The sequence below is a fragment of the Scyliorhinus canicula genome, chromosome 14 (assembly GCF_902713615.1).
Source record: "Scyliorhinus canicula chromosome 14, sScyCan1.1, whole genome shotgun sequence".
NCBI lineage: Eukaryota > Metazoa > Chordata > Chondrichthyes > Carcharhiniformes > Scyliorhinidae > Scyliorhinus > Scyliorhinus canicula.
In genome coordinates, this window is record NC_052159.1 from 27,512,664 (window position 1) to 27,537,141 (window position 24,478).

At 49.0% G+C, this 24,478-nt stretch overlaps 1 protein-coding gene across 16 annotated transcripts in view; it reads right to left on the bottom strand.

Annotated features, from left to right (window-relative positions):
• tsga10 (testis specific, 10) overlaps positions 1-24,478 on the bottom strand; it is a 243,823-nt gene that overhangs the window by 23,186 nt on the left and 196,159 nt on the right. For 15 of the 16 annotated variants that reach the window (XM_038818645.1, XM_038818643.1, XM_038818648.1 and 12 more), the window contains 4 exons: positions 19,432-19,617; positions 16,996-17,205; positions 10,896-11,098; positions 6,732-6,842 (listed from right to left, as the gene is read on the bottom strand). In XM_038818645.1, the coding sequence (XP_038674573.1) occupies positions 6,732-6,842; positions 10,896-11,098; positions 16,996-17,205; positions 19,432-19,617 (710 nt within the window). The remainder of the gene's footprint in view (positions 1-6,731; positions 6,843-10,895; positions 11,099-16,995; positions 17,206-19,431; positions 19,618-24,478) is intronic. The other variant, XM_038818637.1, reaches the window with a different exon arrangement.

Sequence of the window (24,478 nt, forward strand, 5' to 3'; positions counted from 1 at the left end):
CATTTCTGCCTCACCCCGCCGGCAGGTTTATGCGTTAGGCCGGCCAGTCAATGGGGTTTCCCATTGTGGGGCAGCCCCACACCATTGGGTAACTCCTGGGCTGCCGGCAAAACAGCAAAACAGAGCATACCCTGTCAGCAGAGAATCCCGCTGCATATACCTACTCCCCGGATCAGCCACAATGCTCCCCACCTCAAAAGCTACTCTCTTATTAACCGCCACCCCCTCGTCTTCCTGTCCACCCCTAAGTGGACATCTGGCCTACCCATCCCTTCCTCAGCCTTGTCTAATCCCCCAGATTTAGGTCCGTCTCCCGCAAAAACACAATATCCGCCTTCAGATGCATGAACACACGCGACCATTTAATTGGCCCATTCAGCCCTCTCACATTCTACATCAACAGTCTGGTCAGGGGGCTCCCTGCAGCCCCTCTCCTGCCAATCAGCTATACCGCTTTTGAAGCTGGCCTGTGTCATGTGCCCCTATCCAGGCCTACCCTCAGATATCCGCTGCCATCTCTCGCTTCCCAACTATGCCACACCAACCACACCCATGTCAGCAACCCCCCCCCCCCCCCCCACCTCCCCATCACCAAACTAAAAACCATCCCCATTCCCTCTCCCCACCCATGCCTTTCTCCTGGCAACCCCTACTTCACTTCCGTTAACTAGCCCGCCCAGCTAGCATGGTGGTCCCCGCCAAGGCCTCTGACTTGCCCTCACCCCTCCAGTCCACCCCTTCCCTCCCCAGTGTCCTCCTAACCACCAACAAACAAAGAGCAACAAAAGACACACTCACCATCACCACTCCCCTGTCGAAACTCACCCCAAATTGCCCACCCAGTGTCCCCACAATTTACACAAAACCCCTCTCCAAAGTTCAACGTCCTCACACTCCTCCCACTCCATGGTGCCTTATAAAGTCCATCACCTCGTCTGGCGAGTCAAAATAGAATTCCTGCCTTTGATGCGTCACCCACAAGCAGGCAGGACACAAAACTCCGAACTTCACCCCCTTCTTAAAAAGCGCCACCTTTATCCAGTTGTACCCAGCCCTTCGCTTGGCTGGCTCTCATCCACTTCAGAATTTTTTCTGTATCCAGAAACCGACGCAGCCTCACCAACATCGCCCTCGCCAACATGGCCCTCGGCGGTGCCACCACCTACAGCTTCCTCCTCAGCCGCCTGCGGGTCCGATCCACCTCTACGGGCCGGTGAAATGCCCTCTCCGTCATCAGTTTCTACAGCATGCTCGCCACATACTTGCCGGCCTCCGCTCCTTCAACTTTGCCTCCTGGAGCGGTTCCTTGAGGCCCTCCAATTTCTCTCAGCCTCTTCTGACTGCTCAACACCATCCCCATCTCCGTCTCAAGCGAGGCTAGCTGATCCTTGTGCTTCCCACCAACTCCTTCAACTTGTGGATTGCCAGGTCCTGAGGCGCCCGTCTCTGCTCCACGTGCCCAATTGCTGCTCTAAGTGGCTGCACCACCTCAGCCAAATCCTCCAAAGTCTCTTTCCTCTGCTGCTGGAATTTATTATTTAAAAACTTCACCAGCTGCTCCGTCGACCACTGAGCGAGCAGCTCTGCCCCCCGTTGCCCTTCATTATCGTCAACTATGTCGCACCACAAAACCTTTCCTGCTCCAGCTGCTCTCTGTCTCCCGGCACTTCTCATCCGCTGATCCACACACCAACCTCACCAGAGGATTATTACCTTCCCTGGGCACTCATACACCTTTTGCTCTCATGTACCACACCATTTAGGTGGGGAAGGACCGAAAACATCTACCATGTGCTGCAGCCACCAAATGTGGGACCACTCACTCCATGGCCGCCCGTGAAGTCCTTATTCGCATGTTTATAATGGTAGTATATGTTTTATGGTCTCCTTTCCTTTAATCATGATAAATACGAGGAGCGACTGTGGTAGTCATCACTGTTGTATTGTATATATCGCATACAAAGTGTATTACGGTAAGGCTCCTGTACTACAAGTACGGGAGTGGATCCCTGCCTGCTGGCTCCGCCCAGTAGGCGGAGTATAAATGTGTGGGCTCACCGAGCTGCAGCCATTTCGGCAGCAGCTGTGGGAGGCTACACATCTCTGCGTAATAAAGCCTCAATTACACTCTACTCTCATTTCGTCGTGCATCAATTTATTACGCAGAGATTTTACAACGATGGATCTCCGCATCAAACCTGATCGCCTGCAGCAGCACCCTCAAGCAGACAACGCCGTCGGCCTTCGCACATTGGCTAGCTTGCTTTGAAACATACATCGATCTGCGACAGAACCACCCTCAGAAGCAAAGAAGCTCCAGATCCTGTACACACGGCTGAGCTCCAATACCTTTCCCCTCATCCGGGACTCGCCTACTTACGTTGAGGCAATGGTGCTACTGAAGGAGAACTACGCTCAGCAGACCAACAAAATCTACGGCAGGCACCTCCTGTCCATGCAGCATCAACTCCCCGGTGAGTCTGTGGAAGATTTCTGGCGTGCCTTGCACGCCCTGGCAAGGGACTGCGATTGCCAGGCCGTTTCGGCCGTTGAACATTCCGAACTCCTAATTAGGAACGCTTGCGTTACGGGCATAGGGTCAGCTTTCATCCGCCAGCGCCTCTTAGAAGGGGCTACCCTCAACCTCGTGGTGACCAAGAAACTCACTCACAGTCGCCTCCCGCAATGTACAGTCGTACGCCCCGACTGCACGGCCCACCCCTCCTGGGCATCATGGACCCCGCCAGCGAGCGGCCCAACGTGGACCCCACCAGCGACCGCCCCCAGCCAACCCCAGGCCTGTGCCCCGCGGCCGCCAACGAACTTCGGGGGACCCAAGTGCTACTTCTGCGGACAGACAAAACACCCCCGGCAGCGCTGCCTGGTGTGGAGCACGCTCTGCAAGGCCTGCGGGAAGAAAGGACATTTCGCTGCTGTGTGCCAGGCCCGCCCGATCGCCGCTATTATCCCTGCACCCCCCACGTGCGACCCGTGGGCGCTGCCATCTTCCTTGCCTCAGACCACGTGTGGCCCATGGGAGCCGCCATCTTTCTTGCCTCAACACGTGCAGCCCCTGGGTGCCGCCATCTTGCTTGCCTCAGGACACGTGCGGCGCGGCCCGTGGGCGCCGCCATCTTTAACGCCACCTGCCACGTGCGCCCCATGGGCGCCGCCATTTTCCCCGCCCCAGGACCCCTGCTCGTTGGGCACCTCATCACCTGCAACCTCCGCCGACCAGCCAGGGGCCTTCCAACACCAGCCGCGTCTTGCCTCCATCACGATCGACCAGTCCCGACCGCACAACCTCGCGACCGTGTTGACGATAGTGAAGGTTGATTGGAACGAGACATCATGCCTTCTGGACTCCGGGAGCACTGAGAGCTTCATCCACCCCGATACACTAAGGCGCTGCTCCCTCACGGTACACCCCTAACCAGAAAATCTCCTAGGCCTCCAGATTCCACTCCGTGACGATCCGGGGGTACTGCACTGCCACCCTCACCATCCAGGGCGTAGAGTTCAGCGGCTTCCGGCTCTACGTCCTACCCAACCTCTGCGTTGCCTTGCTACTCGGCCTGGACTTCCAGTGCAACCTCCAGAGCCTAACCCTGAAATTTGGCGGACCCCTACCACCCCTTACTCTCTGCGGTCTCACGACCCTTAAGGTCGACCCGCCTTCTCTGTTTGCGAACCTCATCCCGGATTTCAAACCCGTCACCACCAGGAGCAGACGGTACAGCGCCCAAGACAGGACCTTCATCAGGTCTGAGGTCCAGCGGCTGCTACGGGAAGGCATTATTGAGGCCAGCAACAGCACCTGGAGAGCCCAAGTGGGGAGAAAAACAGGATGGTCGTTGAATACAGTCGGACCATCAATCGGTACATGCAGCTCGACGCGTACTCCCTCCCACGCATATCCGATATGGTCAATTAGATTGCACAGTACCGGGTCTTCTCAACAGTGGACCCAAAATCTGCCTACCACCAGCTACCCATTCGCAAGGCGGACCCCCCGTACACCGCGTTTGAAGCGGACGGCCGTCTTCACCACTTCCTTAGGGTTCCCTTCGACGTCACTAACGGGGTCTCGGACTTCCAACAGGAGATGGACCGAATGGTTGACAGGTACGGACTGCGGGCCACCTTCCCGTACCTGGAAAATGTCACCATCTGCGGCCACGGCCAGCACGACGCTAACCTTTCCAAATTCCGCCACACTGCCAAACTCCTCAACCTAACTTACAACAAGGAGAAGTGCGTCTTCAGCACTAACCGATTAGCCATCCTCGGCTATGTGGTTCAAAATAGAGTACTTGGGGGCGACCCCGATCGCATGCGCCCCCTCATGGAACTCCCCCTTCCCCAGTTCCCCAAGGCCCTCAAACAATGCCTGGGGTTCTTCTCGTACTACGCCCAGTGGGTCCCTAACTATGCAGACAAGGCCCGCCCACTCACCCACTCCACTGTTTTCCCACTGATGGCTGAGGCTCACCAGGCCTTCAACCGTATCAAGGCCAACATCGCCAAAGCCACGATGCAGGCGGTCGACGAGACGCTCCCCTTCCAAGTCGAGAGCGATGTATCAGATGTCACTCTGGCTGCCACCCTCAACCAGGCAGGCAGGCCCGTGGCATTCTTTTCAAGCACCCTCCATGCCTCCGAAATTCGGCACTCCTCGGTCGAGAAGGAGGCCCAAGCCATAGTAGAAGCTGTCCGGCATTGGAGGCATTACCTGGCCGGCAGGAGATTCACTCTACTCTCTGACCAACGGTCAGTTGCCTTCATGTTCAACAACACACAGCGGGGCAAGATCAAAAATGATAAGATTTTGAGGTGGAGGATCGAGTTCTCCCCTACAATTACGAGATTTTGTATCGCCCCGGTAAGCTCAACGATCCCCCCCCGAAGCCCTATCCCGAGGTACATGTGCCAGCGCACAAGTGGACCGGCTCCGGACCCTGCATGACGGCCTCTGCCACCCAGGGGTCACACGGTTTTTCCACTTCATAAAGGCTCGCAATCTGCTGTACTCCATCGAGGAAGTCAGGGCTATCATCAGAGACTGGCAGGTCTGCGCGGAGTGTAAACCGCACTTTTACCGGCCAGGCCGAGCGCACCTGATGAATGCCTCCCGCCCCTTTGAACGCCTCAGCGTGGATTTCAAGGGGCCCCTCCCCTCCACCGACCGAAACACGGAATTTCTTAACTTGGTCGACGAATACTCCAGATTCCCCTTCGTTGCCCCATGCCCCGATATGACGTCTGCCACCATCATCAAAGCCCTCAACACTATCTTCGCCCTATTCGGTTTCCCCACCTACGTCCACAGTGACCGGGGATCCTCATTTATGAGCGATGAGCTGCGCCAGTACCTGCGCAGCAACGGCACCGCCTCGAGCAGGATGACCAGCTACAACCCCTGGGGAAACGGGCAGGTGGAGCGGGAGAATGGGTCGGTCTGGAAGGCCGTCCAGCTGGCTCTACGGTCCAGGAATCGCCCGGCCTCCCGCTGGCAGGTCCTCCCCGATGCACTTCACTCCATTCTGTCGCTCCTTTGCACTGCGACTAACGAAACCCCCCATGAACGTCTCTTTGCCTTCCCCAGGAAGTCCACCTCCGGGGTTTCGCTCCCAATGTGGCTGGCAGCTCCAGGACCCGTTCTCCTCCGCAAGCACGTGAGGCTCCACAAGGTGGACGTGTTGGTCGAGAGGGTACAGCTACTTCACGCAAACCCGCAGTACGCCTATGTGGTGTACCCCGATGGCCGCCAAGACACAGTCTCCCTCAGGGACCTGGAGCCAGCTAGGTCCCCACACCACCCCCCTCCCCCCAGCGCATCTCACGACAGCCCCCGCTCCAGGACGATCCGTCCTTCCCTTGGTCCCACCCGGGGATGAAGATGAGGTCGACACGCTCCTGGAGTCACCGGCGACCGAACCGACGCCTGCATCGCCACCGGGACTGCGGTGCTCGCAACGAAGGATCAAGGCGCCCGATTGTCTGAATTTGTAAACTTTTCCTAAAATGTTAAACATCTGCATGTAAATAGTCTTTCACCACCCCCACTTGACTCTTTTTTTAACGTGCTGTACACGTGTGGGTGTGCATCATTTTGCCGTGTTCTCATGGCTTCATTCTATTCCCCCCAATCCTCTCGCTTGTCCTTGTGTTTCTTTTTGTATAACTGGGAGCATTGGGCATAATGATTAAGCTGAACCAACTACGTTGGCGTCCTCCTGTCTTTTCTGGATTCATACAAGAAGAAATATTAATGCTGTACAGTACCAGTTTTGGGGGTTTGTTGTGTTGTGTGTAAAGATGGAAAAATGCTAATAAAAATATATATTTTTTAATGAATAGGGGAACCACGGGGCTGGTACGAGGACAAGCAGAAAATGCAACCCTTTGAGGAATAACCCTAGCTGTATTTAATCAAGTGCTTGATTCCCCCCCAACCATTTGCTTGTGCTGGTTAAGTACATAAAATTTATCTCCAAGTGAAAGAAATTGGATGCCGAGCTCCTTCTGTACTTCAGAATACTATACTTTATGCACATACCAGTTACATATAAGCAGGCACCTATCTAGAAGAAACTACTGCAGGAATGAAATCTGGCTGATATGAACAATGCAGCATTGTTTAATGTGCAGGCCAAGTAATTCCAACACCAGCATAAACAAAAGAGGTAGTAGAGACCATTGTACGAGTGTAAAGAAAAAACACAACATACACTTGCCTTTCAAATCGCTCAGTACCTAACTGACGTTTGGCCATATCTAACTCTGTTTCGAGCATCGCTGTCTTGCTCCTCAGCTGAGAAATTTCACGGGACTGAGATGCCCTGTCAAACATAATATTAAGTATATCAGAAGCCATAGGTATGGTTTTCAGATAAGAAAGATGTCAAATCTGGTGTCCTTAAGTAAACGTTCATGAGGATATTTACTAAAACAGTTTTCATAATCGGACTTTTCAAAGTCGGAACATCTGCTGTAGAAAAAAACCCAGCCCTACATGAATAATCCAATTGAGAGGTAGGCCAGTTTCTTCTTCCTGTTTGGTAACACTGATAAAACATTTCCTGCATCTATTGAGTTACTGGAAAGCACATTTAATGACTCGACGAAATCTGTTATTCAATGAAAAATACAATCACTACAATTTGGAATGCAAAATAGGTAGAATTACAATGGTTCAGAAAATAAACATGCCACTGAGAATATCGCAGACCCAGTGTAAGGCTTCGTAAAAATTTGTCCCCATTTATTTAGACTACACCAATGAAATCAGCATCACCAGAATGTGTAAACATCTTGTCTGTGCACTGACAAGTGGGCAGCACGGTAGCATTGTGGATAGCACAAATGCTTCACAGCTCCAGGGTCCCAGGTTCGATTCCGGCTTGGGTCACTGTTTGTGCAGAGTCTGCACATCCTCCCCGTGTATGCGTGGGTTTCCTCTGGGTGCTCCGGTTTCCTCCCACAGTCCAAAGATGTGCAGGTTAGGTGGATTGGCCATGATAAATTGCCCTTAGTGTCCAAAATTGCCCTTAGTGTTGGGTGGGGTTACTGGGTTATGGGGATAGGGTGGAGGTGTTGACCTTGGGTAGGGTGCTCTTTCCAAGAGCCAGTGCAGACTCGATGGGCCGAATGGCCACCTTCTGCACTGTAAATTGTGAGTGACCTCTATCAAGATCAGCAGCATCTTGATTTTCTTTTAAATCAATAAACATTCCCAACAGATGAGAAGACTAATGCTATGATGAATATGTTGGGTGAGATATTCCAACTATCCACGCCTATGGGATCTTCCAGTCCAGTCCCGCCAGCGGCAGACCCCGGCCGCCAATTTCCCAGCAGCATGGGGTGGATTCAATGGGAAATCCCATTGAGAATGGCAGGCCTGCCAACGGCGATCCATCTCCCACCGCCGAGAAACACCATAGAATTCCCATAGCGCAGAAGGAGGATATTCGGCCATGGAGTCTGCACCGACCCTCTGAAAGTCCATCCTATCTAGGCCCACTGCGCGCCCCCCCCCCCCCCCCCCCCCCAACCTATACATCCTTGGACGCCAGGACAATTTAGCATGGCCAAGCCACCTAACCTGCATATCTTTGGATGCAGACACGGGGCGAAAGTCCAAACTCCAAACAGACAGTCACCCAAAACCTGTGACAGCCTGGTGCTGTGTGGCAGCAGTGTGCCACCATTCCATGCCATGGGGAAGGCAGAAAATCTCACCCTTTGTGTGAGAAATGGGAACTACATGAAATGAGTAACCTTGGCCTATCTGCTGCTGAAACCCTCAGCCTATTCTCAATTATTCAAATGTTCTCTTGGTTGATCTACCATCTTCCATCCCCAATAAACTTATACAAAACTTTGCTGTCATGATTCTAGGCTACACCACGTTCTGTTTACTCATCACTTACTATGCTTGCTACTGGTCCTCCAATATTGTGTTCAAATCCTTCTTTCATGGTCCTGTTCATCTCTATAACCTGCTAGAACTCCAAAACCCTTCATAAGAACATAAGAACTAGGAGCAGGAGTAGGCCATCTGGCCCCTCGAGCCTGCTCCGCCATTCAATGAGATCATGGCTGATCTTTTGTGGACTCAGCTCCACTTTCCGGCCCGAACACCATAACCCTTAATCCCTTTATTCTTCAAAAAACTATCTATCTTTACCTTAAAAACATGCAATAAAGGAGCCTCAACTGCTTCACTGGGGCAAGGAATTCCATAGATTCACAACTCTTTGAGTGAAGAAGTTCCTCCTAAACTCAGTCCTAAATCTACTTCCCCTTATTTTGAGGCTATGTCCCCTAGTTCTGCTTTCACCCGCCAGTAGAAACAACCTGCCCGCATCTATCCTATCTATTCCCTTCATAATTTTATGTTTCTATAAGATCCCCCCTCATCCTTCTAAATTCCAACATATTTTCTACGTCCCAGTCTACTCAACCTCTCCTCATAATCCAACTCCTTCAGCTCTGGGATTAACCTAGTGAATCTCCTCTGCACACCCTCCGTTCCTATAATATTGGCCTCTCGTGCACCGTGCACTTCCCACTTCTTTTACCCATCCACTCTGTTCCTGCTTTCAGTCATCTAGGTCCTAAACTCAAGAATTTCCTTCCAAAACTTCCATTTCTCTCTAGCTTTAAGATGCTCATAAAAACCTCCCTCTTTGATCAAGCTTTTAGTCACCTAACTTCATAACTCAATCTTTGGTTCCGTGTTAATTTTGTCCAATTACAATCCAATTAGGTCCCTTCAGAGATTATAAAGATGCCGTTTAAATGCAAAGTGGGTATTTTGCTGTATTTGACTACATAATAACACTTGCAAGTAACTCATCATGCATTAAAGGCGGGATTCTCCCAGCTCGGGGCCGGGCCGGAGAATCCCCGCAACCGGGCCACGACGTCCCGACACCGGCATGTGATTCTCCGCAGAGCGGAGAATTGGCGCCGGCACGTTTGATGTGGTATTGGTCGTGAGCCGCTGTACGCAGCCGGCCCGCCACTTCTCCGGCCCGGATGGGCCAAGCGGCCGCTCTAAAATGGCAGATTCCTGCCGGCGCCGTCCACACCTGGTCGCAGACGGCGGAAACTCTGCGCGCAGGGTCAGGGGGGCGGCCTGTTCTGGGGGGGGGGGGGGGGTGGAGAAAGGGGGGCTCCGACCCCAGGGGGTGCCTCCGATGGGGCCTGACCCGTGATCGGGGTCCACCAATTGGTGGGCCGGCCTCTCGCTCTCCAGGCTTATTTTCTTACGCGACGGCCCTTGAACTCCCGCGCTATGTCGCGTCGGGGCCGGCATGTTGAGGGAGGCCACCACGCATGCGCAAGTTGGCGCCGGCGCCACTGAGAACCGATGCAGGCCCCCTGTAAGGGCCAGAATCGGTACTCACAGCGGCCCAATCATGCCACCGTGAAACGTGACAGCGTGGACACTCTGCCGCTGAATGGGAGAATCCCGCCCAAATGCTTGTGACGTTTGAGAAATCGAGTAAGATACTATTCAAAAGCATGCTCTTTCTTTCATTACTTTATTTATTGTTCCCTCCGGAAAAGGTATCCGCAAGAGTCTGCTACCAGAGAAATTTGGGCTTATTTATTAGGACAAAATGTGATTATGTGGAGGTGCCCAGACAGGATAAATTGGGAAAATGTATGTTCCCTGATAAGTTTATGCTCTTACCAACTAAGACCAGCGAAACAATTAACTTGGTAGCATGGATTTTGAATATTGCTGAAAAGAGAGACACGTTGCTGAAAGTTATAATCTTGCACGGATCAGGACAAATGCAAGAATGCCAAATTTCAAACAAGCACAACAATTTATACCACAGGAGAAAAGGGTGCTGACTGGCAAACTGACTCTGATTGGCTATGTCAATGCGCTAACAGCAGGTTTCTCTTTTTAGCAATACCAAAAGCACAAAGAGACTATGGGAGATGAATATTTGGAAAGAAAAATGTTAAATGGGAGAAAGTCAAGGGTATGGCCTGTGGATATCTCTTTGAGACAACATAAGCATGATGGGCTGAATGATCACCCATGCTGTAACACCTGTAATTTTGCCCTCTGATCCCCAAAGATAATCAAGTTAACAGAGTATTAATCCATCTCACCCTTTCTAATATTTAATGCTAAGCACCTTGCATCTGCGTTCTGACACACCGACCCCATAGGTATCCAGGACCACAGTGCCTGGCATTGTCCCCATTGCTTCTTTCACTGAACTAATCACATTGTAGGAAGAACTGATTAGAAAGGTGAGAAGCATATCAGGAAGACTCACTTAATAAAAAAAAACTTCCAATTGTTAAGGTTCACCTGTACACATGCAGATTATCAGTGCAAAACAGAGAAATGCAGTACTTACAGTTTGCTGTCAGCTAAGGAAAGCTTATCTTTAAAGAGTTGAATTTCAGTCTCTCTTTCTTGAGTGACCATTTGGCTTTGGAACTTTTTCTCCCGATTAGATGCCAACAAAGATTCCAGATTTTTTATTGAAGTTCTCTCACTTGAAAGCTGGTTTCTTAAGAGTTCAATTTCAGAACGGGCTGATTCAAACTCACTTAGAACCTTATAGAAGCAAAATAAATACTGTTACATTTTTGAAAAGCAAGGTACTATGCTCAGTGAACAATGTACTTATTTTACAATTTTGGCTAAAGCTGAAATCCTAAATGATTGAGTTATGGTGGAAAATAGTGTTTACTGTTTTATTAAAATGTCACTCAATTATTACAGGTTAAACCATCTATTGAAGTAGGATAAAAGCACCTTTGATCCATGAGCAGCCTTACTAAAGATGATAGCAGCTAACAAAGTTTCCTTTGTGGATGCTATTTTTAGTATAAGCTAAATTAGCCCTGAAAGAACTTGGGGTGAGCCTTATCGGGCTGAGGGTGTCAGAGTTGGTAACCAATCTAACAATGAGGCTTATAGGTTAATATGTAGCACATTTGAATCTCGCTTTAAAAGGTAATTGTCTACTACAGGATTAGCCTGTTAACAGGCCAGATGCCAATTTCTTCAATTTTCAAAATTGATAGAGATTGAAGGGGAGCAAGGAAAACATAAAAAATGAAAACAAGAAAATTCAAAAGATAAAAGTTAAATTCACTCTAGCAAACCCTACCCTAGTGTGCATTAAATAAGTATCCTACCCTAGTGTGCATTAAATAAGTATCCTACCCTAGTGTGCATTAAATAAGTATAATGTAAAATTAATGTAATAAAATTGAAAGAAAATGAGAATGTTATAATGGAACATGAGAGAGGAGAAAAAGCCTAATGGGCAGAGGTATTTGATTATCAAAAAAAATAAAATTGCAATAAAAATGTCTATTTTCACTGCATGGAATTAATGGTTGGTATCACAACTGGAAATGGATCTTGACAGCAGAAGTTGCATCTCAGAACAATCCTGCCATGCCCTGAACTACTACTTTCCTTGGTTGGGGGGCGGGGTGGTCAGTTATATATGCAAGGTAGTCTGCTCGTCAGTAGGCAGTGTGCATTACTGCTAGGCAGAAAAAAACTGCCACCATGGTCTCTACACTGAGGAGATATTTTAAAGGCACACAAATTCCTAAGGAAGAGAAAAAAAAATCCTGAAATATTTTTTGATGGACTGTGAATGAACAGTTATTTGAAGGGTTTGGGAAATGGGAGAACAGGCTAAAGCAGCAGCAGAAGGAAGTAAATTGGCTAGAGCCCCAAACACCACTATTCTTATCAACTTTACATTTTGTGGAGCAGCTAATATCAATGGCACTGAGAAGAGGGGGCAGAGCACAAGACAGGAATAAATGAGTGGCTAGATTTTAAGGGAAGGGATTTTGTCCCATTTTCTTTTGAGCAACGCACTCAATTTGCACATTTTTGATGGAAAGTCCAGGCCAACATCACGGTGCGAAGTTGATTCATGATATCGGAGTTGCTTTGGATGCTCAGGGGATGGTTTAGCTCACTGGGCTAAATTGCTGGCTTTTAAAGCAGACCAGCAGCACGGTTCGATTCCCGTACCAGCCTCCCCGGACAGGCGCCGTAATGTGGCGACTAGGGGCTTTTCACAGTAATTTCATTGAAGCCTACTCGTGACAATAAGCGATTTTCATTTTCATTTTCCACAGAGATTGGAACAGCTGCAGGACAGGAGATGTACAATTCCAGATTTTGTCCAAGCCTACAGGACAGAATAAAAGTTATTTTCTCAAAACTTATTTTCCACGTGGTAGATAGCAAAGATTACTGTAGAGTACAGGAAGATATCAATGGACTGAATGGATGCATTGGTGGTCATCGTCCAAGATTCTATAGACTCTGGAACAGTTTCTGCAGATTGGACGGTATTTAATGCAACCTCACTAACTAAAAAGGAATGTAGAGCGAAAACAGGAAATTATCAGCCTGATGTCGATAAGAGGGGGAAATGCTGGAGTACATTATATAAGATTCAATAGCAGGGCACTTGGAAAACAGCGGCAGGTCGGATAGAGTCAGCATGGATTTACGAAAGGGAAATTATGCTTGACAAATCTACTGGAATTCTTTGAGGATATAACTAGCAGAGTTGATGAGGGGGAGCCAGTGGATGTGGTTTATTTGGACTTTCAGAAGGCTTTTGCCAGGTCTCACTTAAGACATTAAGCATGAAGGGCAGCACGATGGCACAGAGGTTAGCACTGGGACTGCGGCACTGAGGACCCGGGTTCGAATCCCGGCCCCGTCTCTGTAGAGTTTGCACATTCTCCCCGCGTCTGCGTTGGTTTCACCCCACAACCCAAAAGATGAGCAGGTTAGGTGGATTGGCCACGGTAAATTGCCCTTAAATCGAAAAAAAAACAACTGGGTACTAAAAAGATATTAAGCATGTAAAATTAAAGCACATGGGATTGGGGGGTAATGAAGAATAGAATAAAGGGTCTTTTTCCAAGTGGCAGGTAGTGACTAGTATGGTACCGTAGGGATCAGTACTGGGACCCCTACTATTCACAATGTGTATTCATAATTTAGCTGAGGGAACTAAATGTAATATCTTCAAATCTGCAGATGACACAAAGCTTGGTGGAAGGGTGAATGGTGTGGAGGATGCAGAGATGATACAGTGTGATTTGGGCAAGTTTAATGAGTGGGTAAATGCATGGCAGATGTAGTATAATGTGGATAAATGCGAGGTTATCCACTTAGGTAGCAAAATCAAGAAGGCAGATTATCATCTGAATAGCAACTGATTGAGAGAGGAAAATGTGCAACGAGACCTGGGTGTCGTCATACACTAATCGCTTAAAGTAAGCATACAGGTGCAGCAGGCGGTGAAGACAAAAGGCATGCCGGCCTTCATAGCGAGAAAATTAGAATATAGGTGCAGGGATATCTTGCTGCAGTTATACAGCGCCCTCGACGAGACCACACTTAGAATATTGTGTGTAGTGTGTGCAGTTTTGGTCTCCTTATGGGAGGAAGGATGTTCTTGCTTTGGAGTGAGTGCAGCAAAAGTTTACCAGACTGATTCCTGGGATGGCAGGATTGACATACGAAGAAAGATTGAGGCAGTTAGGATTATATTCGCTGGAATTTAGAAGAATGGGGGGGGGAGCAGTGGAGGAGATGTGGATTTCATAAAAACATTTAAAATTCTAACGGGGCTAGACAGGGTAAATGCGGGAATAATGTTACGATGAAGGGCTGGGCAGAGCCAGGGGTCACAGTCTGAGAGTGTGGGGTAAACCATTTAAGACTGAGATGAGGAGAAATTTCTTCTCCCAGAAAGTGGTGAGCCTGTGGAATTCGTTACCACAGAAAGCAGTTGATGCCATAACAGTGTGCTTTCAGGATGGCGTTTGATATAACTCTTGGGGCTAAAAGGATACATACATAGAAGATAGGAGCAGGAGGAGGCCTTTTGGCCCTTTGAGCCTTCTCCACCATTTATCACGATCATGGCTGATCATCCAATTCAATAGCCTAATCCTGCTTTTTCCCCATAAGTTTGATCCCAATCTCCCCAAGTGCTATATCCAGCCACCTCTTGAATATATTCAAAGTTTTAGCATCAACTACTTCCTGTGGCAATGAATTCCACAGGCTCACTGTGTGAAATAATGTCTCCTTATCTCAGTCCGAAATAGTTTACCCTGAATCCTCAGACTGTGATTTCTGGTTCTGGTCACACCCATCATTGGTAACATCTTCCCTGCATTTACCCTGTCTAGTCCGGTTAGAATTTTATAAGTCTCTATGAGATCCCCCCCCCCCTCATTCGTCTGAACTCCAGCGAGAACAATCCCAACTTAGTCAATCTCTCCTCATATGACAGTCCTGCCAATCCTGGAATCAGTCTGGTAAACCTTTGCTGCACTCCCTCGAGAGCAAGAACATTCTTCCTCAGAGAAGGAGACCAAGACTGCACACAATACTCAAGTGTGGCCTCACCAAGGACCTGTACAATTGCAGCAACACATCCCTGGTTCTATACTCGAAACCTCTTGTAACACTAGCCTTCTGTACCGCCTGCTGCACCTGCATGCTTACCTTCAGCGAATGGTGCACAAGGACACCCAGGTACCGCTGTACACTCCCCTCTCCCAATTTACAACCATTCAGGTAGTAATCTGCCTTCTTGTTTTTGCTTCCAAAATGAATAACCTCACACTTATCCAAATTATACTGCAATTTAAAAGGATAAAAGGATATGGAGGGGGGGGAGAGGGAACAACACATCAAGTTGGATGATCAGCCATGATCATAATGATCATAATGAATGGCAGAGCAGGCTCAAAGGGCTGAATGGCCTACTCCTGCACCCATTTTCTATGTTCCTATGACTGGTCAGGTGGGTCGGGCAAATGGAATTTAACCAAGAGAAAAGAGTGATCATTTGGAGAGGTCAAACAAGGCAAAAGATGATATAATAAATGGAAGAATACAAAGGAAAAGGAAATGGATGCCCACAGATCCCTGAAGGTGGCAGGACAGTTCAATAAGGTCGTAAAGAAGACATGGAATAATTTCATTTATTAGCCGCGGCATAGAATATAAGAGCAGGGAGGTTATACTGGAACTATATAAACACTAGTTGGATTACAACATGAGTACAGTGTACAGTTCTAGTCAGCTCATTAAAGAAAGGATGTAATGGCACGAAAGAGGATATTGTGGAGAATATTGCTGGGACTGGAAAATTGCAGCTAAGAGAAAAGATTGGATAGGCTGGAGTTTTTCTTCTTGGAACAGAGAAGACACAGAGGAGACAGAGGGGAGGTTTGATTGCAATGTACAAAATTGTGAGGGACTGGGATAGGGTGGATAGGAAGGGCCTATTTACTTTAGCAGACATCAGTGACCAAGGAGCTTAAGTGAATGGTAGAAAGATTAGTGGGGAAATTAGGAAAAACCCTTTCACCAAGAGGGTTGTTGGAGTCTGGAACACCCTGTCGGAAAGGGTACTAGAGGCAATAATCCTCAACTCATTTAAAAAGTGCCTGGCTATGCATCTCAAGTGCCGTAATCTGTAGGACTACTGAGCAAATGCTGCAAAGTAAAATTAAGCTGGGTGGCTTGTTTTCCAGCCAGCACAGATATGAAGGGACAAGTGGCCTCTTTCTGTGCTGTAAATGTCGATTCTATAATGCCATTGTTTGGTATCATACATGTGGCCAAATTAAACCTAAAAATAGAGGTTGATTTTTGCATACAAACTTCAAAATGAACAATTGATTCATGCATGTGAGCAAACAGTGGACAATTTTTTTTTGGGGGGAATGCAAGTTAAAAGGTGAAATATGTGACCCCAATCCCAATGCACAGCACACTCACTGCTGCCTTTTTTTTACAGCTGTGGATATTGGGGTATCTAAGTGTCACTCCATGGATTGGGAAGTGGGAAAGCATTTAATTACACAATTAAAATTAGCACCTATAGTGCAATTGAGAGCCCAATTGTTGCTGTTGTGTACGCTTCCCATGGTTTGAGAAAAGGAGGTGGGCACTGCTGTTTGCTGAACGTTAGGGCCTCTTTTAGCACTATTCACAGGTCTGAGGAAGCAAGAGTTTTCACACAGACTCAAGAAACCCTCCCCTCCTCTTAGCCCTCCCAATCACAACCAATCAACCACCAAATACCAGGCAATATCTTCAGGGTTCCCCACCTGTGGCTTCCTACCTACCACTTGTGAATTATCCTACTCATTGGCCAGTTGCCCAACAAAAAATGGGCCTACCAAATATTATGGTTCTTCTGCACTGTGGTATTCTTTGATTCTGTGAAGATAAATTTCAGCTTGAGAGCAATTTAACCAACGGCATTCCAATAGATGAGTTTGGTAATAAGACAAGTGACATTCTGTGATCGACTCCTAGTTTTGCAGGTAACCTGAAAAACTGCATATCTGGCTACTGCTCAAGAGCCGCACCGACAAAATTTAAAGTATCACAAATAATGTATAGAATAATTATTTTTCCATTCTACATACCTGTTCCATCTCCTTGTTTCTGTTGGCCACCTGCCTCATCATAATTTCTTTGTTAGAATCCAGCTTCAAACAGAGCTCTTGAGTGGATGTGAGATCAGTGAGGGCTGTGCTCTTTTCATTTTGGACCTGCCGAAGTTCGTCTTCCAGCTTCATTATCAACTTATTAAGTGAGCAAACCTGGGCTTTATATGCATTCCGAGCAGCCTCTTGCTACAGAGAAAATACATTTTTGCATGTTAAAAAATTTGTGTAAATTAAACTGCAAAAGAAGAAATCTTAGGAAAATATTGGCCATGATTCTTCAAAGAAAAAGCAAAGTGCTGCTGTCGCCGTTTCCCACTCGCCCGAGCAGCGCTAATCAGGTGCTATTCAACGGCACTTGGAAACCTTTTGGGAGAGGGTTGAACTTGAACTGTTTTATAGAGGGGCAGGGTCTAAACTTGCTGACAGATCCTGCTCCTCAGAGAACTGCGCTACCATCTCAAAATAACACTGCAACTCCCCCCCCCCCCCCCCCCCCCCTCCCCCCAAAATCACTGGCAAGTCCCCATACTCTCAAATCACTGGCAAGTCCCCATACTCTCAAATCACTGGCAAGTCCCCATACTCTCAAATCACTGGCAAGGCCTCCCACAAGTGAGCAAAACCCCGATATGGGCTCGCCAAATTTCCCCCTACATGACCCTCTTACCCCCTTTGGGCCCCTCCCATAGGCCCACCCCCACAGGGAAGTTGGGCTGGAGGGGCTCGTGTCGGGGGTCTTTCCTGGGAGGGAGATCATTTGGCAGGTCTTCCCTCTGTGGCTTTGAAAATCATTAAACTGTCTTTCAGCATAAGTTTTAGTTAAAAGTCTTTCCTTTGATATGTTGGAACCCTTTGATGTCTCTCCCAGAATGTCAAGATTAAAGATATGTCAGATAAAGGTGAAAGTTTTCCCTCTGTAGCACCAACACCCTGAAGGACCACTCCTCAACATACCCTGGAGGTAAGTGTGGAGAGAGGTTAACTCACCCCCTTAATCAATGATTGGGCCAGGTGCAGTGGGCCGGCAGACTCAATGGTCTGGATTCTCTGTTTGGGAGACTAAGTCCCCACGCCGGTGTGGAAATGGTGTGTTTTACGGCAGGAAAACTGCTGTAAAGCAGCAATCGATTCCCTGCCCAGGGCTGGGGGCTAGCAGGGAGGCAGTGTAGAGCTCCCAGCTCTAGCTGCTGATACGGCCTACAGAATTGGCAGGTCCGTGGCTGTGCATGTGCACGACAGCGGCCTACAGTGTCTGCGCAATGCTTCATAGAACATAGAACAGTACAGCACAGAACAGGCCCTTCGGCCCTCGACGTTGTGCCGAGCAATGATCACCCTATTCAAACCCACGTATCCACCCTATACCCGTTACCCAACAACCCCCCCCCCTCTTAACCTTACTTTTAGGACACTACGGGCAATTTAGCATTGCCAATCCACCTAACCCGCACATCTTTGGACTGTGGGAGGAAACCGGAGCACCCGGAGGAAACCCACGCACATACGGGGAGGACGTGCAGACTCTGCACAGACAGTGACCCAGCTGGGAACCGAACCTGGGACCCTGGAGTTGTGAAGCATTTATGCTAACCACCATGCTACCGTGCTACCCACGGTACCATGCTACCGTGCAGCCCGTGGACCGCAAAAATAGTACACCCCTTAGGCTGCTCGCGTGCCCCAGACCACCCACCCACCCGCACTGCCCACAGATCGTCCCTCCCCTGACTGTCATGGTGCTGGGCTGAGTCCTCAGCCGCCACGCTGAGTTCACAACAGGTGAGACCACACGTGTCTCACGCCGTCGGGGACGGAGCATGGCGGGGCGGGCCTTAGGCAATGGCCTGAATCCGTGGATAAGGCATGCGGCGTACTCCTAGAGTACCCTGCTTTTCAGGGGACGGAGCATCGCGAAAGCAACGCCGTCCCCGATTTTGGCACCACCGAGGATTTGATTTTGGCGCCATTAAGGCGCCAAACGCGATTTTGGTGTTGGTGATCGGAGAATCCAGCCTACTGTGTTTGACGCTCGGCGCGATTCCGGATTTGGCCCTCTCGCACAATTCAACATGCCGTCGTGAATCCGATTGGGTCTGGCGGCCCTGGTGAATCGCGGCCATTATTCCTTGGTGAAATTACATTCAAAAAACATTCAAAGTGTGAAAGAGATTAATTCTATTCCTCTACTGGAAACAAACTTAAGAAATATTTTGTTAAATGAACAGTTAACTACAGCTGATGTTAATTACAGATTCACAGAAGACTAATGGAATTGTTTTATCACTTTCACCTTCTTGAGGTCTGCATCTCTATATAATAAAGCACCTACTAACAACAGAGAGTTTGCTGTACACTTTCTGGTAATATTTCTTGTCATAGTAAATGACGGATTCTAAATTTACCAGTTCTTACCTCTTCAATTTCTTTTTCAAGCGAGTTCACTTTTTCACACATTCTGCGGTTCTCCGCTTTCACAGTAACAAGCTCCAGCTGAACGGAATTGAATTCTCCCTCTATTTGACGAGCTTTCAATTCCCAGGTCTCCGTTTGAGAATTAGCTCTTCGACACTGCTCCATCAGATTAAAATTCTCATTTTCCTAATAAACATATAAAAATCAATGCATCAAAAATCAAAATCTATTTAAAAAAAGGCAGCTATGACATCACTGCTGTAGCCCCAATGATATTTTTCCCTGACAATATTTAGCTGGCACAGGACAGAACTTTTATGACAATGTTAATGTAATAAATCAAAGCATGGCTGCACCTGGAACCAAGCACCAAACGTTGTGGGCTTCCTTGTTGCCTCTGCCTGCCACAACACTCATCCCCATGCCCAGTTTCTAACAAGCCCCTGATTCTTGTCTAGTCTGCTCAAGCCTACGACCTCTAAAAACGCATGGCCTCACCCTGTCAGTATATAATGCTATCCAAAATGTAGGCATACAAGACTCTTAAAGTATGCATCAGCACACACCACATCACCTGCGATACAGCCTGGCTCCGAAGAAGCTAGTCAAAATTTGCACCATTCAATAAATCGATGGAAAGCTTGGTCAGGCTCTTCGCAGTTCCGAAATGTCCTTTCCCAAAATTTCTCCATCAATAAATTTATCGAAAATAAAAATGCCATTGAATAATGGTGGAAGCTGGGAGAAAAATATTGATGGTGGATGGTGTTTCTCTCGCAATTTCTTTCACTAGGTTAATCATACATTGATTTTTTTAAAACCTACTTGCCGCGGGGAGGTGGTGGCCTCGTGGTATTATCACTGGACTAGTAAACCAGAGACTCAGATCCCACTGAGTGGGGTTCAAATCCCACCACGGCAGATGACAAAATAGGAATTCAATAATAAAAAAGATTTGAAATTAAAAGTCTAATCATGACCATGAAACCATTGCCGATTGTCATAAAAACCCATGTAGTTCACTAATGCCCTTTAGGAAAAGTAATTTGTCGCCCTTACTTGGTCTGGCTGGACCCAAAGCTCTTAACTGGCTTACATGTGACTCTTAACTGCCCCTTCTATGGCAATTAGGGATGGGCAATAAATACTGGCACAGCCTGCGATACCCATGTCCCATGAATGAATAAAAAGAAATGATAGCAACTTGCATAACCTCAATGTCCTAAAGTTCTTTAGAGTGTAGTCACTGTTGTAATGTAAGTGGGTGGCACCGTGGTTAGCACTGCTGCCTCATGGCGCTGTAGACCCAGGTTCAATCCCGGCCCCGGATCACTGTCCGTGTGGAGTTTACACATTCTCCCAGTGTCTGTGTGGGTCTCACCCCCGCAACCTAAATAATGTGCAGGGTAAGTAGATTGGCCACGCTAAATTGCCCCTTAATTGGGAAAATGAAAATGAAAATCGCTTATTGTCACGAGTAGGCTTCAATGAAGTTACTGTGAAAAGCCCCTAGTCGCCACATTCCGGCACCTGTCCGGGGAGGCTGGTACGGGAATTGGGTACTCCAAATTTAATGTAGATGTAGATGTAATGTAATGTAGATGTTCTTCCATGTTTATGAAGGTGTTTAGGTTATTAATGAGAAAATCAGCACCATTCTACAATTCAAATTATGTTACTGGAGGCTAGATTAAGGCAGCACTAGGCTGAACAAATGGGAAGATTATTTTGTATCATCACAGGCATGGGTAGAGGCAGAGGACTGGCTCATAGATCTAGGCCAGGATTCTCTGTCAGAGAGACTGAATGCTGACTCCGGGACTGAGAGATCTACGATGATGCAAGCGGTACAAGTCCCCAAGCGATTAAGAACATGTTAATGGGATAGCACTGGCACCACGTGGATCTAGTGCAATTCCAGCCAAGGCCAGTGTCTGATTTGCCAGGGTTGGGATTGACACTGGAGAGCCTGACTGGCTGCAGCCACATACAAGTACCGCACCCACCTTCACATCACACACACATTTCCAACCAAGACGATGCCACCCCGAAGAGCAGCCCAGAGATTCGCAGATGTGGAGCTGGAGACATTGTTGGATGGCATGGAGGAGAGGTGGGACACCCTATTCCCCTGGGTGGGAAGGAGGCTGCCAAATGCAGATATAAACCGGGCTCGAGTGCAAGTGGCAGTGGGCTCACCCCCACTGCCGGGACCAGATAGCAGCGCAGGGGGAAGTTGCACAACACCTCCTCAGGGTGGCCCGGGTGAGTCACCGCCTCCATGCCCCTGGCCCCACCCTGTTGTAGACAGAGGCAAAGACTCCAGGAGAGGCCAGGCTGACAGGGTACAACTCACTTTATTCCACACTAGTCAGAATAATCGCTCCTCTCCACACTCCACTCCCCGTAGGGTCTCCTTCCCTGAACTGCTTCCAGGTCGGGGTTTATATTCTCTGGGTGCCCCTCCAATTAGGGAGTTCCACTCCCTAGTCACCGGAGTAGCTCATTCTAAGGTGTGTAGGAGGGAAGCAGATGTTATACAGCTCTCTCTCCCCCACCCCCCTCCAAAGTCTGGAGAAATGTCCTCAGGCAGAGGGTCCCGTGGCTGCTTGGATTGCGGGCGGAGTTTCAGGTTGGTACAGCCGGTCCTGGAGATGTGTAGCATACCGGGGACCGCCGCTTCCACGAAGAACGTCGCAGCTGGAATGGCCCAACTGGGAAGGCTGCTGGCACAAGTGGTGCCGGCGTGTCGTCACCGGGCGGCCCAATATCCATATCGGAATCAGATCTCTGTCAACGGCATTGCTGGCTGGATCCACGGGCACAGCAGCTCCCCCAGCATCTCGACGGTCAACAGGAGGCAGAACGGGTGGCTGAAGTCCTGGTTCCCTCCTGGTCTTGGGGCTCCTCCTTGGCTGTACGGGGGGATGGTGTCAGGGTCCTGCTTGGGGCCTCTGGGCCACGTGCCGGTGGTTCCTGGTCGCGTTGTCTAAGTGGTCCAGGTGGCAGTGTGTCTCTGCCTCCTGCACCTGGGCCGTGTAGGAGACAGGCCCTGTTGCATGGAGGACTACCCCAAGGATCCATGTGGCTCTGGTCCCGAAGTTCCTCACATAAACCACGTCACGCGTCGTGAAGGTGTGCACCCATGGGCGGAGGGGAGAGTCAGTCTCTGAGCAGTCCTGCCGCTGACGGACCTGTGCCCCGACGCCGGGGACGACGAGGCTGAGACGCTTTCAGAGGCAGCGCCCATCGAGTACCTCTGCTGATGCGATGCCGGTTGTGGCGTGAGGCGTCGTACGATAACTGAAAACAAACCTCGCCAACCGCGTTTCCCACGACTCCGAAGTCATCTTTATCATGGCTCTCAACCACTCGTTTGACTAGCCCATTGGAGGCTGGGTGGAATGGGGCTGTCTCCACGTGCCTGATGCCATTTGTGGCCATGAACAAAGCAAACTTCTGGCTCATGAACTCCACCCCATTGTCAGACACCAGGACCTCAGGTAGTTCATGTGTGCTAAAAATAGCCCTCAGTCTGTCTGTTGTTGTTCAAGTGGTCGCTGTGGGGACCTGGTGTACTTCCAGCCACTTCGTGTGGGCGTCCACAACTATTAAGGAATGTTGCCTCCTATGTTCTGGCTTTTGCCTTCCTGGTGGCAGAGACGGATCCACTAGGATAGAGGGACTCGGAACCCCCGAAGACGGGGGTATGTGTTAGCGACATGGTGGAGTTTCTCAGACTTGAGAAAATCAAGTTCACCTTGAGGGAATCGCTGCAGGGTTTGCCCACAGGTGGCAGCCGTTCATCGACTTCTTCAGGAAAAATTAAGCTGTCAGCAGGGAGCGACGGCAGGGGGGAGTTGATATGTACACGGGACCAAAGCTACCTGGGCCACTCCCACAGGCTTGCCGATGGGGCCTTCTGGTGTTCCTGGCATGGGGTGCAATTTTGGGCCACCCCCGTGATCTCGGCATCCAGTCCAGGCCACTGAACATAGCTGCGCACCAACATTTTCATCTTGGCCACCCCGGGGTGCCCATTATGGAGGTCTTTCAGCAGGGGCACACATCCCCATTCGGGTATGACCACCCGCGTCCCCCACAGGAGGTAACCATCTTTGACGCTCATCTCGGGCAGCTTGGCAGCGTAGGACCTCTACCCATCTGGTATCGCCCTATGTCGGGCCCCATATTGGACCACATGTTGGACCTTCAAAAACTCGAGGTCAATGTGTCCATTCTTTAATATGAGCTGCCATTACTTGAAATGCGTCCATGAAATGGAGAGCGGCTATCACCTACACGGCTGGGGCAGGAGCCGAGGGTTTTGTGAGTACAGGCAGGCAGTTCAACGCGTCCGCGTGCAGGATTCTTGTGCTTGGGCAATGCTCCATAATGTACTCTTAGGCTGTCAGCAACAGAGCTCACTGTTGAACCCGGGTGGATGCTATCGGCGGGATCACCTGCTCTTCTTTAAATAACCACAGCAGGGGCATTTACTCGCTCTAAACCATGAACAGCTGCCCACAAACGTACTGCGGAATTTAAGAACATAAGATCTGGGAGCAGGAATAGGCCATATGGCCCCTCGAGCTTGCACCACCATTCAATGAGATCATGGCTGATCTTTTGTGGACTCAGTTCCACTTTCCGGCCCGAACACCATAACCCTTAATCCCTTTATTCTTCAAAAAAACTATCTATCTTTGTCTTAAAAACATTTAATGAAGGGTCCTCAACTGCTTCACTGGCAAGGAATTCCATAGATTCACAACCCTTAGGGTGAAGGAGTTCCTCCGAAACTCAGTCCTAAATCTACTTCCCCTTATTTTGAGGCTATGCCCCCTAGTTCTGCTTTCACCTGCCAGTGGAAACAAACCTGCCCGCATCTATCCTATCTATTCCCTTCATAATTTTGTATGTCTACTCAACCTCTCCTCGTAATCCAACCCCTTCAGCTCTGGGATTAACCGTGTGAATCTCCTCTGCATACGCTCCAGCGCCAGTACGTCCTTTCTCAGGTAAGGAGACCAAAACTGAACACAAT